Below are 18,498 nucleotides of genomic sequence, written 5' to 3'. Positions count from 1 at the left end.
CCTTAAACACTCAAATCTTTCACAGGCTAAAACAATATGAGGACATGAGGACTGAACACATGTAGAGTCCATGTTCCTGACCTCTAACTTGTTGTTGTCCAAGAAGGATATATACTTTACAGATATACACTGATGTTAATTGATCAATCAATTGATCAATAATTTTAATAAGTATAATTTTAACTTCTAATACTTAACAGATCCTATACTGAATAACCTATGAAGAGGAATTACTTACCAGAGCTCGCCATGGCCACTGACATTCTCCATAGTCTTAAGTTATTTCACTCTCTGCTTGAATGTTTTCAACGGCAAACAAGCAAAGATGAGGTTTACCCTGGACTATCGTCTTTATCACTTTGCAGTTTGGAGACTTGTTGGCATCATTAACCAGCCGGAAACATATCTAAGTTTTTACCACTAAAACCATCATGTTGTAAAGAACAACTGATCTTTTATAGGCCTTCACTTACCACCATGTGCTGCTGTTCCATTCAAAATCAAACAGGAAAGCATTTTGCTGCTCTGTGTACTTTTTCTGCCTGTTGTCCCTTTCATATTTTGAGATCAACTCCCCACGGCACTTGGCCACAAAGGATCCCTTTTCAATTGGTGCGCAGGCAAATACACCATGTCCTAATACACCAAAGTTCCCTAATTAGTGTCAGGTAATACAATCCAAATCAGGTTTAGTAATTGCAGCTGATCAGCTATTCACAGAAATAGACTTTTAAGCAATGAGAAAAAGGTCTGAATGATAATGTTTCGGGGCTGCAACAATGAATCAATAAAAAACAATTATCAAAATAGTTGGCAACAAATTTCATTATCAGTTCAATGTGTCGTGCGATTATGACATTGCTTGCTGCACTGTAGAGCTGTTTACATTGCATGCCGTCTGCTGAGCAGAACATATGGCGGAACGCTGGAAACTCGCCAGAGGCGGAGAAAATTATTTGTCCAAAAACAATAATTAGGCCACAATTTAACTAAAAAAGAAAACGGAAGTGAAAACAGCAAATGTAATGCATAATGTACAATAAAAAAATTAAATGATAATATGAAATTTAAAGAGAATAAATGACAAAGTGACATTTAAAATGCAAACGTGAAATCTTAGCAGAAATTGTAGAGACAAAATTTATAAAAAGAAATTCTTCCAGCCAAGTGTGGTCATTTCTGTCACTGGGTGTAGTAACCTTTTTTTTTTCTTTTTTTTCTTTTTTAGCAAACTTTTTATTTTATTTAATCTTTAATTTACCCGGAATAAACCCAACTGAGGTTTTTTATTGCTATTATTTATAATCAAATACCATTTTCACCATTCAAGGAGCAAACAACATAAAAATATCTGTTATTTGTGCATTAACATTGTCAATTTAAAACAATATTTTTTTTTCTAATATAGTAATGGAAATAAAAAAAAAAACATTTTTCTAATTTGATCAACTGAGTAATCAGAGAAATAATCACCCCAATTATTAAAATAATCTTAAATTGTAACTCTAATAACATTCACATAGTATTCATAGGGAATGATCTGTAACATACCTTTATAGTCATTGATCCACTGCACCTTTGAACAAGGCTTGTCACCTCCAGGTAAAATAAACTGAGCAGCCTCAGCTTCAGGATGAAGTCTGGCTCTTCTTTTTGACATGCTCTGCACTTTGCCATGTGCTCCTTAACCTGGAAACATCTACATGAGAAGATGACAAAAAGTCAACAAGACAAATACAAAAAAAGACAAGTAATTATTTTGAATCAAACAGGACTTACAAAATGGTTTTATTCTACCTTAAGTCATAACTCATTTGCCGATCTGGCTAATAGATTAGAACAACTGTGATTACAACAGTGTAAAATTAAATTACCTTAACAAATAATATTAACCTACCAAAGCACTGACAAAACATCTTCAAATATTTATACTGCTATAAAATCATTATAAAACTGTGTGCTGCACTACCATTACCTGTACTGAATAACTGAATTTGTTTTAAACAGGAAAACATTAATATTATCATCTAAATTCTAGGAAACATATTTTGTGCTTAAATAAAATTTGTGTTCAAGAACAGTTAAACGACTTAGACTGTCTCTGCAGTTGAAGGTAAAGAAAAAGTTGGTTTGGAGAATCTTCTCTATAGCACCACATGTCCTTTACATTACTTTGAGCTAATTAGCTAACTTTAACTAAGGTGGACATTGTTAAGAACAGTTATAATTAACCATTTTTACTCTCTGTTGTTAAAGATAAAGCAAAAGTAATTACTTACCATTTATCATGCACCCCTTCCTGTTTGTTTGAGTCCATTGCGTGTTTCTGTTTAGCTAGTTAGCTGGCTAATTAGCCAACTTTACCTCCTCAGGTGGGTGTTGTAGCACAGACATCGAGGAATACTTCATTCCACTTGCATATTATGGTTGCAATTATATGCACCTTTGTAGTTAACCAGTTATAATTTTGTTGTTGGCTCATGGGCGCCCTCTCTCGGAGCTAGTAGGCAAATGCCACAGCAGGCTGTGAAAACGTTGCCAGTTCTTGAGAGACGTGCCCAAGTGTGCTGTGTGAGAGCTGCCTATAACGAGCCAACTGAGAACTGACCAGTCACTACGAGGAGTTGCAAGGTTTACTGTACAGTCTGTTACTACAAACTACTACATTACTACATATCTGCTTTCAAGAACTCGCCATTCTGTTGACCCACTTGGCCACACAGGAACACAGTGTGTGGCCAATTGCATTTTAGAAAAGAAAAAAAAAAACAGCAACACCTGACTTCAAAGCTATGCTTAGCGTAAAAGTAATGAGTAATGACAACCTTCCTAGAAATACAGTGAAAGTCATAAGTCTCCAAAAAAAACAAACAAAAAAAACAACAAATACTCATTATGAAGTACAGATACTCAAAAAATGTACTTAAGCTTATGTACTCATATATATACTTACTGTGTCTGAATCCATGGTTTGTCTCTATTCACACCAATTTCAAACACTGATTTATACATTTTCCCTCCATAGTTCAAAAAGAATTGTGTTATTTCCCACCTTAAAAAATGATATACAAATTTGGGTTGTAATAGATTACATATAATCAGGATTATCTAATCACATTACAAAAAATAAGTCTCGCAGAGGGTTTCTTAGATAACTGCCCCACAAACAGAGCCCTATGCAAAAATGCATTTTTCTTTTTTTCTTTCTGAGATGTTTAAAAACAAAATAGAATGCTAAATTACATTTTCAGCAATCCAATGGATTATGTTACTAATTACAAAAATTGCGATGCAATTCATTCATTCATTCATTCATTCAAAGACTGACTACATTTTAAAGTAATTTGACCCAGTCTTGTGATTCATTCTTTATTCAGCACATCTTGGAACATTTCAGTAGCAAGCACATGATTAGCAATAAACAAAGACATTTGTATTAAGTGCATTCAATTGAAACAACTGGTGTTTTTCTTTTATCTTTTTTTTAAATCCAGTGATCAACGCATAGATTAGTTTGACCTGCAAAACATTTGTAATCACATTGACCTAAAACAGAAAAGACCACAGCATAACAAACAACAAGAAAAATACCTCTGTGAGTGTAATCTGTCCAGCCCCGCTGGTTTCTGTACTCATATCTCTGAGCTGCCTCTGCTGGCCAGATGTTAGATGGCAGCGCTTCATGTTTCCAGCTGTGTCCCACACCAGCAGCTCTGCCTGAGCAGAGCAGCAGCTGGATGTGTACCTCGCCCACAGCAGCTTAGAGGAGCCCAGGACCCATTCAGATACATTTAAAGGGGCGTCACCTCTCTGTAATGTGGCCCTGTGGTGGTGGTGGCCTCCATTGGTTGTCTCATCCATGTGCGCTTGTTGCTGGTCAGGACTGGGCTGGATGTCCACCAGGCTCTCCTCTGTGGGTGGGGGGCTGTGGATTAGAGTCAGAACGCCTTCACCCTTGTGTAGCTGGAGGGCAGCGAGGTCAGAATGCCCTGTGACTGACACGACCAGAGAGACACTCCAGCTGAAGTCATTACAAACGGAAGAACAGGTGGACTGTACTCGTGCAGCAGAGCACGATGGTGGGGACGTGTCAGGATCCTACAGGAGAAATCAGAATAATGATCTGTACATACAAAAACAGCACAGGAGTCTTCTGTGTTAAACGATAAAAGTAGACTCCAAATGGATTATGATCTTAGTTTAATACTCACCGGAGGGACCACAGTCAAGTAGACCACTGCGTAGTTTGAGTCTGGCGAGTCAAGATGACGCACGGTGAGCGTGAGGGTGACAGTCGCTCCTGCCTGAGCGGTGGCAGGAGTGTGGAGGTACACCTGGCCGTGGAATGATCCTTGTTCTGTCACAGGGAACCTGAGGGACAGAAACTCAAACTTAAAGAAGAAGTATGAAAGAATGTTTTCTAGTGTCTTATTTTTCATCTTTCTTTTTTTGCCTTTATTATAATGATAGGACACGTGAAGAGCAGATAGGAAATGCGGTGAAGAGAGTGGGGATGACACGCAGCAAAGGGCCTCAGGTGGGATTTGAGCCAGCGGCTGCTGCAGAGGACCAACAGCCTTCATACATGGGGCGGACGCTCTACCAACTGAGCTACAGGGCATCTTATTCTTTCTTTTGTGCTCTACCTGTGTGGTCCTCTCTTCTGAAGATATCCACAGTCGTCATCAGCAGTGAGACTGAAGAGTCGGCTTGGGCCGTGGTTTAGGATGTCAAAGTCCACCATTGTGCTGTGACCAGGTACCAGACGTGGGACAGACAACACCTGGCAAGACAGACACACAAACTATTAATGTCATAAGTTGACATATTGAAAGATGCGATATATTAACTCGAGCTGAAAATGTAGCACAAACAGCTGTTGAACTGTTTTGGTGCTACATTACTTTCCATTGATACTGATGGAGGAGCAGAAATAATCCATTTTTGTCCACTTGGGTGCAGCAGAACAAGCTGTGAACATAGCACTGACTTACAGCATTAAGTTAGCACGAGTGTTAGCCTGCATTTACCCAGGGATCAAAATACGGGGGAGCTATCGGGGAGCCAGCTTCCCTGAAACACACATAACTGTTTCTGATCATTTCTGTCTATTAAACACAATTGGCCTCATTCAATATCTCAAGTTTTTTTCTTGAATATATTTTTATGAAATGTCCTGTTCTTACTTATGTTCTTATAATGATTAATCCCATTGGCTTCATAAGTGCCAGTTGCTCCTACTTAGCGGGGTAGTCGTCCCACCATTGCCCATGTAAGAGAGAAGTCAGAGAGAAGTGCCTAAATTTCAGAATCTCAGGGAAATGGTCCTTATAATTAATTAGTACAATTTGACGGTACATTTTATCTGAAAACTGTACTTGTTAAAACGTGAAATAAGCTGACATATTTAAACATGAGTGTGTAAAACCTAAAGGCAGGTGATAATTGATAGTTAATGATGATAGTGATAGTTTAGTTAATGAGTGTTTGCAGTATAGAAAATAGAAAATTATTACAAATACTATAAATGACAAGAATGTTTTTGTAATTCAAATTCCATAGTATTATACCACTGTGCAATTGAAGAAAACATAATAAACAATAATTTTCCACAAACATGTCACCACTCAAAAGCACACAAGTGTGCTCTTGTGTGTTTGTAGATTGTGTTCTCACCTACAAACTCAACGAATCTCACATAATCTTTGTGAAAACTGTGCAAGTGGGGTTTCAGAAAAAATTTCTTCTCATCAACGGTTCTTGAATGAGGCCCAGTGCTGTCTGTTCTTGGGCACTGGGGGCGCATTCAGTGTGTCATTATGCATTATGCACCATTTTTCTTACTGTTTCTCAGTGGAGAGTGACTTAAAAAAAATAATTTTAAGAATGAATGATTTTTCTGTTTTCTTTGTTGTCCCAAACAAAATATTCTCTACATGAATAAGCTGAAAGGTTGTATATTTTTTCAAGTAGAGGTGCACATTCATGTGCATGCATGTGTACAGTACCCTTCCAACCCCCCACCTCAGAAAAAGTTGACAAAGAAAAGGTTTGCCACTACAGCTACAACTTTCACTTGACATGCAGTCACATTTTCTATTAAGTAATATAAATATTGATTAGTGCAGATTTAAAGGTTCGGTGTGTAAGATTTACAGGGATTTGCTGGTGGAATATGGCAGAAAATAAATATAATTGAAATTTAAGTTTTCCTTAGTGTATAAACATCTGAAAATAAGAATAGGTGTGTTTTCATTACCTTAGAATGAGACATTTATATCTACAGAGGGCCCGAGTCCTCATCCACGGAGCATGCCATATTGCACCACCATGTTTCTACAGTAACCCAAAAGGAACAAACCAAACACTGCCTCTAGATGCAGTCTTTTACCTTTTTCATGAGTTTCACAGCCACCCTCAGTTCTGCTACCTGCTAGGAATTGGGGGTTGAGGCGATGTATTTTCAATCTGCAAATTCTCTCTCTCAACTCTCAAGTCAGTCCAACATTTTAGAAGACAGCACATGTCCTGTTTACTGTTACGATTACCTCTATCTGAACGTGAGTGGGCTGAACCATCTCTGTGGAAACCCTCTCCAGCTTGTTTCCTCTGCTGTCTCGGCCTGTCAGTCGAACACAGAAGGGATCTCTGGGAACAGAGTCGACCCATCCCACCAGCTCCTTCACAGAGTCAGATGATGAGGAGTGGGAGGAGTTCAGCTTCACCTGCTGTAGGCTCTCCCCATCAGCTCCAAGTAGTGTCACGTGACTGAAAGACGCCTCCTCATGTGAACCCAGGCCTGTTACAGACAGCACCAGAAAGGCAGGGACACCTGGGAAATCAAATGCCAGGAGCACAGCTGTTTTGGTAAGTAGCACCTACATTCGTGGTTGTAACACTGATACATCACTAATTAAATGAGTTAAAATATCACAATCCCTCACCTGCTATTGGACTACCCTCCACTCTGGCCAGACCTGGATGTGTCTCATTCGCCACAGTGGCAAAGTAATACAGGAAGTCCACGCTGCTGTCACCTATGGGTGCCAACCACAAGACCAGTGCAGTTACATAATGTACTGGTTTGTACCTGCTAGCTCAATGTCTGACAAGCTTTGTTTTCCTTTACCTATTACATTGAATGTGAGGTGTCCATCAGTCTTGGCTTGCAGTTCCCACTGGCCTGGCTGGACAGGAGAGAGCAGGCTGATGCGGTACAGTCCCTTGAAGTGCTCCAACTTTGCCAGAGGGCCTTCCTCACTCAAGAGAGACTGGCTTTGGTCTAATGAGGAGAGTAGGATGAACAACTGGGCTTATTATCAAATGCAAAGAAGGTGGTGGAAGACTGTCTGAACAAGTGCAAAGTACAGTTCACAGACTGTTGTAGAGTATAAAAGTATAAAATACTTTTTATTTTATATTCTTATTTCTAAAATATTTTTATATGATAATTAAAATGAATTAATCTAAAAACTTTTCAAAGATCCCTTGGCAGAGTGCCACAGACGCCCATGTTTTAGCAGCACTGCCTTACAGTACAGTTACCTGATGGGCTGGTAAGGACACACTGTAACAGGTTGCCAGTGACATGCAGGGTGACATTTTTTACTGAGCTGTCAACTCTGAAGGAATGGGAGGACATCGACTCTTGGTCACTTTCCACATGGAGGAGGGTAACCTGGGTGTAAAGGAAAAAAAAAAAAGACAGTGTTCAGCATATCAATAATAAATGTTTCCACTTCAAATAGACAGAATATAGAAGTGTCTACAATCAATATGTTTCTTATAAAAATGGATCACGACACAGTGAAGAACACAGAAATAATTATCAAACCCTGTGACTCACCATAGCTCTATGCAGCTTTTTAGTGTTTTTCAGCTCATTGTTTTGGTTTGGTATGTTTGTTCTCTCTCATCAACCTCATCTGCAGCTGCAGCAGGAGGATATAACCTTATTGTAAGCTACCTGCCCAGTGAGCATAGTAGAGCATTTAGCAGCTAAAGAACAAGATATTTTTCTCAGGAGTTGGTGGAGAAAAACAGAGCCAAAAGGAGAGGGGATATTAGACACTCCAATTTTTGCTTTTTTTTTTTTTTTTTTTTGTGTGTGTGTGTGTTTTACCAAATATTTTTGACTTTTCAAGCAAAATTATTCAGATCAAGGAAGGAAATAAATTGCCCTGTTCACAATAACTAGACCATGAGCATAGCCATGTTCCTCTGGTGAAGTTATTCAGAGCTCTGCACACACTCTCAACAACTCAAACGTGATCAGGGCTCAGCTATCGTGGCATGAAACTCCATTTTTATATCATCAAATAACTAAACCAAACTGATCAGAAAAATGAACATGTGAATAAACACTAGTATGATAAGAACTACCTAAAATGACAGAAACCATTTTTGTTAAAAATGTATTTGACATTTCCTTTGATGTTTAGTTTGGCCGATCTTCTACCTTTTAAAATTGGGGAGACAGGATTTATGACCTGTACTGCAGCCAGGCACCAGGGGGCAATCAAGATGCTCTGGCTTCCCTTTTAGGGAGCTCTCATACAGTCCATTTCTGTATGCTCTCTATATGTACAATACTGTATACAATCTATGGTGGACATACAGAAGTGACCAGTGAAGAGCAGGTGCTTGCATGTGGTTGCTTAGAACTTGTTTCATTTGGTGTGTAAAATGTTGATCACGTTGCAGGATGTTTCTGCCGTACCTTGTCAGCTGCAGTTTTATCCTCCACTATGGAAGAGACATCCTGGATGTCAGAGTTAGTGGTGAATATTGTCAGTCCTCCTGACAGGGAGGACAGTGAAGAGTAGAGAGAGAAACGATCAGGTGACAAAGATTCCCTACTCCTCTTCCTCCTACTCCTCCTCCTCCCTCTGCTCTCTGTTGTGTAGTTGGGGTCTTCAGTTAGAAGAAATGTCACCTGTAGGAAGTCCAGGCCACGACCAGTGTTACAGAAACATGCTAAAACACAAGCTGTTTGTGTAGTCCTCTTACTGTCATACTGCATGCGTGTGATACCAAAGGTAGGTAGCTTTGATAAGAGAGGAAACATCTTTTAAATGAAAACTTACCCTGCTCTGTTTCTCCAGTGCGAGGGCCTTCACTGCATCAAACATGTGGGCATCTTTAGGGGAAGCATCAGTGAATACAAAGATCTCTGACAGTGGTGGACTGTGGGTCAGTGCCAGCTGAAAACACACAGCACATGTGCTTGTATTTCTCATAGTTTACATATAGTGTTACGAACGAAACAGCATCTGAATTTACCTGAATCGCAGAGAGGCACATCTCTGGTTCATCTCCTCCTCCCAGTGCCGTCAGGTTCTCCATGTGGTGCATAAACTGGTTTGGGTCATTGGTCTCATACACTGGTCCTACCCCTGCAGATAGAAATGTTCAGATGCCGAGCAACAGCCGGTGGCTTTTTGAGCAGAAATAACAGCAAATCTGTAATAATGTTAACCATCACACTGACCTTCTGAAATATTTATAGCTTAATTTAATTGATAAGATAAAACCCAGAGGACTTTACATTCTTTTTAAAGGACAAAAGTATGCACACACCCAAACATGATTGTTGAAATCTCATTCCAACAAAATGGGCATTGATATGCTGCTGTTGTGTATGTAACAGCATATATAAGGCCTGGATCGCAGTCAGTTATCCAGCCCATTACAACGTTGTTAGACAGTGTTGAGGTCAGGACTCCGAACAGCAACTGTCCAATCATAGCCTAGCAACTGTACCTAGGGCTGCCAATCTTTCCATTTCTCTACATGTTGAAGTGGTATGCAGGTAGGTAGGTAGCCTCTGAGGTGTTTCATGAGTCTGGATGGTGGCATCTTTTTTTGTAGTCTCTCAAAGATTTGAAACACCAGAGCATCCATGTGGAGAAAGGATTAAACTCTGCCTTCATCTGCTCTAACATAAGCATAAGCTGCAAACGTTAGCATGTCTGTAGCTTTAGCCTCAGTCTTTTAGCATTAATAGTCTATCATGTATAGAGCTGCTAGGTACATATACACTTTAACGGGGTTCTTTTTTAGAAACTTGTCAGATTGAAATATGAAAATGTCAGCTGGATACAGACTTCTCAGCTGACTTAAGATCTCAGCTACACTTGTGAAATCTGCTTGTGACAGCCATCATTGTAGCCAACAAAATCCACAGTCGTCTGCTAGAAATGAAAAGCTGCTTTTACTTGTTTCTTCAAGGAATTACAGACAATTACTCCCAATTTCGATGTTAAATGAAAAGCTTGACAGACTTAGCAGCAGTAACTAAGGAGAGCAGGGCTTAGCAAAGGGTAAATTGTCACATTGAAGCAGGAAAGGCCCTTCCACAAACTGCGACCATGCTATTGCATTAAGGTCTCCCTTAATAAGAGTCCTCTACTTATTTGGCATTGCACTCCTATAACATTTTTGGACTCATAATGACAGTTTGATTAATCAAAATCAATACACCAGAGCCAGAAATATTTATTTTTTACTCATCACATCTGCTTACTGTGTCAAAAAAAACCCCTACATTTCCCACAATGCAACTCAACTGCCAACGATTTGGCTGGAGTTTGGAGTAGCAGCTAATGTAGCCTGGAGTTGTTAGGTCTGGTAAGATCACTTTTGGCTTTTCCTTTTCCAAACTTGTGATTTAGAACCTGTCAGATTTCATGCAGCTCTCTCTGGAGCCACAAAAAGTTTTTTCATCTGTACATTGTCTGTTGTATACTGTGGTATTAATATACCTTTACCCATAATAGTGAGAGGTCAGACCTTTTGCCCCATGCTAAGTCAAATTATTATCATTACTATTAATCAACATGAAAGCAAAAGCTCTTCCCAGCTGCAGGATGTTTTCATTTGTGCACCCTCACCTGGGTCATGGAAGGGCACAAGTACAAAGGTGCCAAGCTGCCCAGGGCTGCTGGCTCGGCTCTGGATGATGGCGTGGGCCCGGAGGCGAGCAGCAGTGATCTCCTCAAACATGCTGCCTGTGGTGTCCATGACAAACACCAGTGCAGGGACCTGCATCACACTGAAGAGCCTGTTGAAAGAAGTTTGAAAGGAAAAGTGAAGACATACTACATATAGTCAACAGCTAAAAATTATTGATTGAGCAACTTCTGAGTTGAACACAACACATTAACCAATAAAGGTGATCAGTATCACATTATAATGTGAAAAATTTAATGTTATAACAAGATGTTTTTCATGTTGTTGTTGTGTTGTCTCATGACAAAATGTTTACTCGTTATTATGACATAAAAACTTATCACGCTATAACAAGAAACATTTCCCATTGTAACTATATGCTGTTTATAATGTGACAAGTTTCATTTTATAACATGATAACTTTATATTGCTATGTGATGAAATATCTTTCTAACTTCGTGTTATAACAATATGAGTTATCACATTATAATATGAAGATGTAAGTTAGAATATATAATTATAGTTCAACAGGACAAAGTTTTTTGCTATAACATGTTATGTTATTAAAATGTGAAATGTTTTATAATCAGAATCAGATTTGCTTTATTTGTCAAATGTACAAAGTGTACAGGAATTTGACTTGGTGAAGTCAGGCAAGAAACATAAAAGTTTAAAGAGACTAACTTAAAAGGTTAAAAAGTTAAATATAACTAGAACTGCAAGCAGTTATGAACGGGGGCCAAGCCTCCCCGCGCGAGCCGGTCCCCGCGGCCCTCGGAACCCGCCGCCGCGGGCCCCGAGGGACGCGGGGCTCGGGGCGATCGCGGGGACGCGCGCCGTCGTCCGAGCCGCGGCCTTCCAGTTCAGGGCGATTGTCAGGACACAGGCAGATGCTGAGCTGCAGTATTCACTGTAGTGGGTGTGCACTGTTAGTGCCAAAGGCAGAATGCGTGGTGATTTTGATTTGTTGTAATAAATCCCGCCCACTTTGACCAATCATTACGTAAGTTGGCGGTCGGCCTCAGGAGGGAGTCCACATCATACGCAGCGAATTTCGTAGGAATCCGAGCAACTTTTGGGAAACTCGATTTTTTGGGTTTGTAGCGCCCCCTATCGGCTGATCCGCACCAAATTTGGCACAGGGCGTGTGGATGACCTCTGGAACCACCGTGTTAAGTTTGAAGTCGAAAGACTTTAGTTTGACCGAAATATGACACAACATGTGTTTTTTAAGCTAGCCAAGAAATCGCTCGGTTATAATTAGCGCATTTTTTGTCGTGCAACAATTCTTTTGATAAGTTTTGCTCACACATGTCTAGACATCGTATGTGCAAAGTTTGGCGCAGATGGCGCTTAAACTGTAGGAGGAGTTCGAAAAAGTAGGTTTCGGACATGTGGCGACTTAGCGACGGGAATTTTCGGCGAAAGTGGGCGTGGCCTACGTCAGAAAATCCAGCGCTATTCAAAGAACACGGCAATATGAGATTTTTCAACGTGTCATTTAAAATTTGAAAGTTATAGGCAAAAATGCGTTATAGCGCCCCCTAGTGGAGCACAAACGCGATTTTCGGTAGGCGGGATCTGAGTCCTATTCTACATGTACCCATAAAATTTCAAAGCCCTAAGTATTATACTTTGGCAGAAATTAATTTTTTTTGTTAATCTTGTAATAAGCCCCGCCCACATTGACCTGTCATGACCCCCTTGAATATATGGCCTCAGGACTGGGCCTCCTTCGTACGGACCAAATTTCGTAGAAATCGGTGCAGCCGTTCTAGAGATATAAACTTCCCACATCTCTAGCGCCCCCTAGGTGCCAACATTCGCCAAATTCAGCTCATACGCTCCCAGTCTCATGCCAACCAAGCATCTCTGATTTGGTGTCGATAGCATTTACTTTGACCGAGATATGCAACATTTTCCATTTTTATGGCTAGCTACGGAAATTTGTTCGTTAATAATTCGCGGAATTTTCAACCCAAAAAAAATCTTTTGATAACTTAAGCTCATGACGACCAGAAAAGTGTACGGGCCAATTTTCGTGCAGATCGGACAAAATCCCTAGGATGAGTTCAAAAAAGCAGGTTTTCCAGTTTTCGCGATTTTGCGAAAAAATTATTTGGGCGGAAGTGGGCGTGGCCAATTACAAAGTGACTCAGCTCCATTCAAGGAATCTATGGATATAAGGTTTTTGAATGTGCGACATACGGTCTGGGAGTTATAGGCCAAAACGTGTTGTCGTTGGTTATAGCGCCCCCTGTAGGCGGACGTGTGCAGTTTCTTGCGTCTGAGGTACGTGCGGGGGTGTGGGCCAGCCCGCCAAATTGCACCGCCCTACCTTGCACAGTTTAGCCTGCAGCATGAGTTTTATCGGGAGAAGAATAAAAATAGAGGAAGAAAATAATAATAACTAGAACTGCAAGCAGTTATGAACGGGGGCCAAGCCTCCCCGCGCGAGCCGGTCCCCGCGGCCCTCGGAACCCGCCGCCGCGGGCCCCGAGGGAAGCGGGGCTCGGGGCGATCGCGTGGACGCGCGCCGTCGTCCGAGCCGCGGCCTTCCAGTTCAGGGCAATTGTCAGGACACAGTCTGATGCTGAGCTGCAGTATTCCCTGTAGTGGGTGTGCACTGTTAGTGCCAAAGGCAGAATGCGTGGCGATTTTGATTTGTTGTAATAAATCCCGCCCACTTTGACCAATCATGACGTAAGTTGGCGGTTGGCCTCAGGAGGGAGTCCACATCATGCGCAGCGAATTTCGTACGAATCCGAGCAACTTTTCGGAAACTCGATGTTTTTGGGTTTGTAGCGCCCCCTATCGGCCGATCCGCACCAAATTTGGCACAGTGGCTGCGGATGACCTCTGGAACCACCGTGTTAAGTTTGAAGTCGAAAGACTGTAGTTTGACCGAAATATGACACAACATGTGTTTTTTAAGCTAGCCAAGAAATCGTTCGGTTATTATTAGCGCATTTTTTGTCGTGCAACAATTCTTTTGATAACTTTAGATCAGACACGTCTAGACATCGTATGTGCAAAGTTTGGCGCAGATGGCGCTTAAACTGTAGGAGGAGTTCGAAAAAGTAGGTTTCGGACATGCGGCGACGTAGCGACGGGGATTTTCGGTGAAAGTGGGCGGGGCCTACGTCAGAAATTCCAGCGCTATTCGGGGAATACGCCAATATAAGATTTTTCAACGTGTCATTTAAAATGTGGAAGTTATAGGCAAAAATGCGTTATAGCGCCCCCTAGTGGAGCACACGTGCGATTTTCGGTAGGCGGGATCTGAGTCCTATTCTAAATGTACCCATAAAATTTCAAAGCCCTAAGTGTTATACTTTGGCAGAAATGAATTTTTTTTTGTTTATCTTGTAATAAGCCCCGCCCACATTGACCTGTCATGACCCCCTTGAAGTTATGGCCTCAGGGCTGGACCTACATCGTACGGACCAAATTTGGTAGAAATCGGTGCAGCCGTTCTAGAGATATAAACTTCCCATATCTCTAGCGCCCCCTAGGCGCCGACATTCGCCAAATTCAGCTCATACGCTCCCAGTCTCATGCCAACCAAGGATCTCTGATTTGGTGTCGATAGCATTTACTTTGACCGAGATATGCAAGATTTTCCATTTTTACAGCTAGCTACGGAAATTTGTTCGTTAATAATTCGCGGAATTTTCAACCCAAAAAAAATCTTTTGATAACTTTAGGTCAAGAGGAGCAGAAGAGTGTCTGGGCCAATTTTCGTGCAGATCGAACAAAATCCCTAGGAGGAGTTCGAAAAAGTAGGTTTTCCAGTTTTCGCGATTTTTCGGGAAAAAAAGTCTAGGCGGAAGTGGGCGTGGCCAATTGCAAAGTGACTCAGCTCTATTCAAGGAATATGGGGATATAAGGTTTTTGAGTGTGCGACATACGGTGTGGGAGTTATAGGCCAAAACGCGTTGTCCTTGGTTATAGCGCCCCCTGCAGGCAGACATGTGCAGTTTTTTGTGTCTGAGGTCCCTGCAGGGGTCTGGGCCAGCCCTCAAATTTTCATCGTCCAAACTTGCACGGTTTAGGCTGCAGCATGACTTTTATCAACGGAAGAATAAAAATAGACGTAAATAATAATAATAAAAATCTGAACAATTACAATAGGGTTCCCAGCACCGCTGGTACTGGGAAACGCGTATGCTTGCATCCGCGTTCCCCAGTCCCCGCGGGCTTGGCCCCCTAATAAAAATCAGAACAAAAACAATAGGGTTCCCAGCACCGCTGGTCCTGGGAACCGCGTATGCCTTGCATTCGCGGTCCCCAGGCCCCGCGGGCTTGGCCCCCTAATAATTATGTACAAATAAGAATACTATACAAATGAAAATAAAAGGTATGGATAAGATAGGAACAGTGAATTACAGAATGAGTTAATAATGAGATGTATAAAACAAGTTGAGAGAAATAAGTATGCACTCTGCTTCACATTTTAAATGACATTATGGGATGCTGTATCTACAGGTAGGATGATTAATGACAATTACTTGTTATAACAATAAGTTATCAAGTTATAACATGAAACTTTTCATATTATAAAAAGATAAATAGTATGTTGTTTGAAAGGAAAAGTTTCATTATGTTATCACGTGATAATATAATGTTTTTATATTATAATATTGTTAAATTAAACATCTTGCTAAAACAATAAGCTGTTCACATTATAACAAGATACTCATCTGTTTCTTTGACATGGCAGCAATATGATTCCATAGCTTACTGTGTGTTCCCTTCTGTGAAATACAGAAATTACCTGCACAAGACCAATCAAAACTTACCTGAGGAAGGTTTTATGGCCCACAGTGTCTCTGAGGTCTCTAAGTACACTCAGCGTTGCTTCAGTAGCCAAAGCGGCAGCTTCCACATGGAGGTAATGGTGAGGAGAGAAGAGAGGTGAGGTGCTGTCCTTGTTGATGCCCCCTTTGGCCCCCATATAACGGCTACTGTCCAGAATACCACCATGACTGCATTTGCCTAAAAAAAACAGAAGCAGTCAGTATCTTTAAATTGTTACAAGGGGAAAATGCTCTTAATTTGGATGAACTTATTCCTTTGATTTTTTTTAAGAGGACTGCAGTTGAAGTTTTGCTAACATACCCTGAGGTTTTGGAGGGGATGTGCTGAAGTAGCCAGTGGTGAGCAGCTGGGAGTCTTGCTCTGTGCTCATCAGTCTCGGCAGTAGGTTGCCTCGACAGGTGACACTGAAGCACTCCATACAGGTTGGATCGCCTTCTGTGGGCAGAGAGGTTAAGGAATTAGTTTAATATTAGAATTAGTGAAGCTCATTAAATCAACCAAGGACCAAATCATCACTAAACACGGAGACTTTGCTGTTATCTTTATGCTTTTGGGGATCGATGGCCTTGTCTCACGTTCAGCATCTGGGGCTTTGGTTCATTATGCAACAGCAACATCTTACAAGTAAGTGAGAATTTATTAATCATAGAGGGACCGCCTACATTTTGGGATAGTATGTGTTTTAGAAATATTAACAACTGGATTGGTGGGTAAATGGTCAAGTACAATGGTACTGCAAGGTGATGGATGGTATTTTCAGTTTTACCTTCATAATGCACCATGGCAATTTGCCAAAACACATAAGCACTATTCTTAAAATCAATAAGCCAACGCCAGTTTGATTTATGTTCCCCTGGGAGCCCAGTGAAAAAAACATGGTTTATGATTTTTCATAATGGAGAGATTTCAAAACGACCCAACATCTGTCTGACTGATAGTCCTTGGAGTGCACAAAAACATGGTTTAGGGGGAAAAAAGGTGTGTTCTGTTTTTGTAAATGAACACTTACAGTCATCTGCTCTCATCTGTGAAAATAAGGTTTCCAATGATAAAGGCCAAGCCACACACAAGATTGCGCAGTACAAAATATGCGAAAAGAAAGAATAATTTACAAACCAGAAGACTATAAGAACAAATATGGTATTATACACCAGTACAAAAAAGAGTACAAAAGATGTTTTGCCTTAAATGAACCCAACTGCAAAAGCACGTGTCCCTTACTGCTGGTCAGTATAGTTGAAATCAAATTATTATCATGATAATAATCACAATACACAATCAACACACCTTGACAACTCTTCATTGATTTAAAACTGGAACCTTGGAACCAACTTTGTCTATAGATCTTCTATAAAATCATATCATCATAATATATTTCTGCTCAAAGTTGATAATCAACTCATCTCCCAGCATTAGGGGCGCTTTTGATGAGATAAGTCGGGGTTGTGTAGTCCCAGATGTTACCTTTAGCCACAGGGATAGCGGGCTCCTCCGGCTGCAGCAGGTGGAGGTAAATGAAGCGCTGGCCCATCTCAACCCAGTTACTGTGACTGTAGAAGTCCTGGCATAGCACAAGTTTGAAAGATAAATCATTACTTTTTTGTTTTTGCCAGCACATGATGATTTAATTGTCAGCAACAGTTTTAAACTGGTTCTGTTGATATTACATGTTGTATGCCCTGAGATTAGTGTTATGGCCAATTATCAGCTTTTATGCTGCAACAAGAGGCAGACAACTCTTCTTTTAGCTGAACCTAAAGTCAGGACTATAACCTATTTGAGTTTCAATTCATAGTACCTCTGCAAGCTCAAGATTTCCTCTAGCCCTGCTAATCCTTCTATTTCTAATATTACCAATCACGGTCATAATAATATCACAATTATCTTTTATTTTGTCTGTGTCTTCATGACAGCGTCACTGTGTACCTGCAGGGAGTGAAATAGCTGTCCCAAGCTGCGACGACAACTTTGGTACTCTTTGGCCCGTACTGACAGCAGAGTCTGAGCCCAGAACTTCCGTAACATCACCATGGCGCTGTCTACCTGCTCTGAATCAAAGTGGTACACTGGGTTGGACCTGGTGGAGCTGAGGAAGTCCATGGCCGCATTGGACTTCACCACCTCGCCCACAGCTCTCCAAAAACCACGGCCAAGTCTGGTCTGGGAGGGATACATGCTTATTTTATTTATTAATTTATTTTTACCGTAATTGGAATAAGACATCACAATATGATATGAACACTGAGCAGTTCATTAGTGTGCATTCACTGACAGTTCCCAGCTCTTTATAGTGAATGCACAGTAAATATCCTGACTGTAGACATCAGCTCACCTGTTCATTTGCGTGGTTTCCCTGGTGTTGATTGGTTTCCCTCAGAGTCTCCAAGGTGACATTGAGAATAGCTTTCTCTGTGATGTATTGGTGTGTGTGCGAGTCCCAGGACAGCGTTAGCACCCGAGACCAAAAGTCTGGGAGGAAGCCCATGCATGGCAAAGCCAGGAGGAGGAGGTAAGTGAGAATAAACCAGTGTTTCCCACTCTGTTCCCAAATTCTTTCTCTGTCCTGTGACATCATGTGCTGGAGATGGGGTGAGGTAAGTCACATCCTACCTGCAGAAAAGAAAACAAAACTATACTTTTTGCTGACATTTGCAATATAAACAGCACCCTGGTAACACTTTACAATAAGGTACACAAACTGTTGAGCAGTTAGCAGGAAACAAATGA

The 18,498-nt window shown here is 41.0% G+C and overlaps 1 protein-coding gene across 1 annotated transcript; it reads right to left on the bottom strand.

Moving 5' to 3' along the window:
- Positions 1 to 2,874: 2,874 nt before the first annotated feature.
- On the bottom strand, positions 2,875 to 18,364 carry vwa7 (von Willebrand factor A domain containing 7). Its single transcript, XM_084716369.1, has 16 exons — positions 18,104 to 18,364; positions 17,698 to 17,931; positions 17,236 to 17,332; positions 16,072 to 16,206; positions 15,753 to 15,948; positions 10,893 to 11,062; positions 9,283 to 9,395; positions 9,087 to 9,203; positions 8,720 to 8,935; positions 7,546 to 7,678; positions 7,130 to 7,282; positions 6,945 to 7,037; positions 6,549 to 6,832; positions 4,647 to 4,783; positions 4,212 to 4,371; positions 2,875 to 4,098 (listed from the first exon to the last, which is right to left on the bottom strand). Exons 1-16 carry the CDS (start codon positions 18,344 to 18,346, stop codon positions 3,547 to 3,549), a joined length of 3,033 nt encoding a protein of 1,010 aa, XP_084572495.1. The 5' UTR covers positions 18,347 to 18,364; the 3' UTR covers positions 2,875 to 3,546.
- Between the last annotated feature and the right edge of the window lie 134 nt (positions 18,365 to 18,498).

Source organism: Lutjanus erythropterus, chromosome 4 (assembly GCF_056507025.1).
Source record: "Lutjanus erythropterus isolate fLutEry1 chromosome 4, fLutEry1.hap2, whole genome shotgun sequence".
NCBI classification, from domain to species: domain Eukaryota; kingdom Metazoa; phylum Chordata; class Actinopteri; order Lutjaniformes; family Lutjanidae; genus Lutjanus; species Lutjanus erythropterus.
This window is presented reverse-complemented; position numbering and strand designations above follow the sequence as displayed.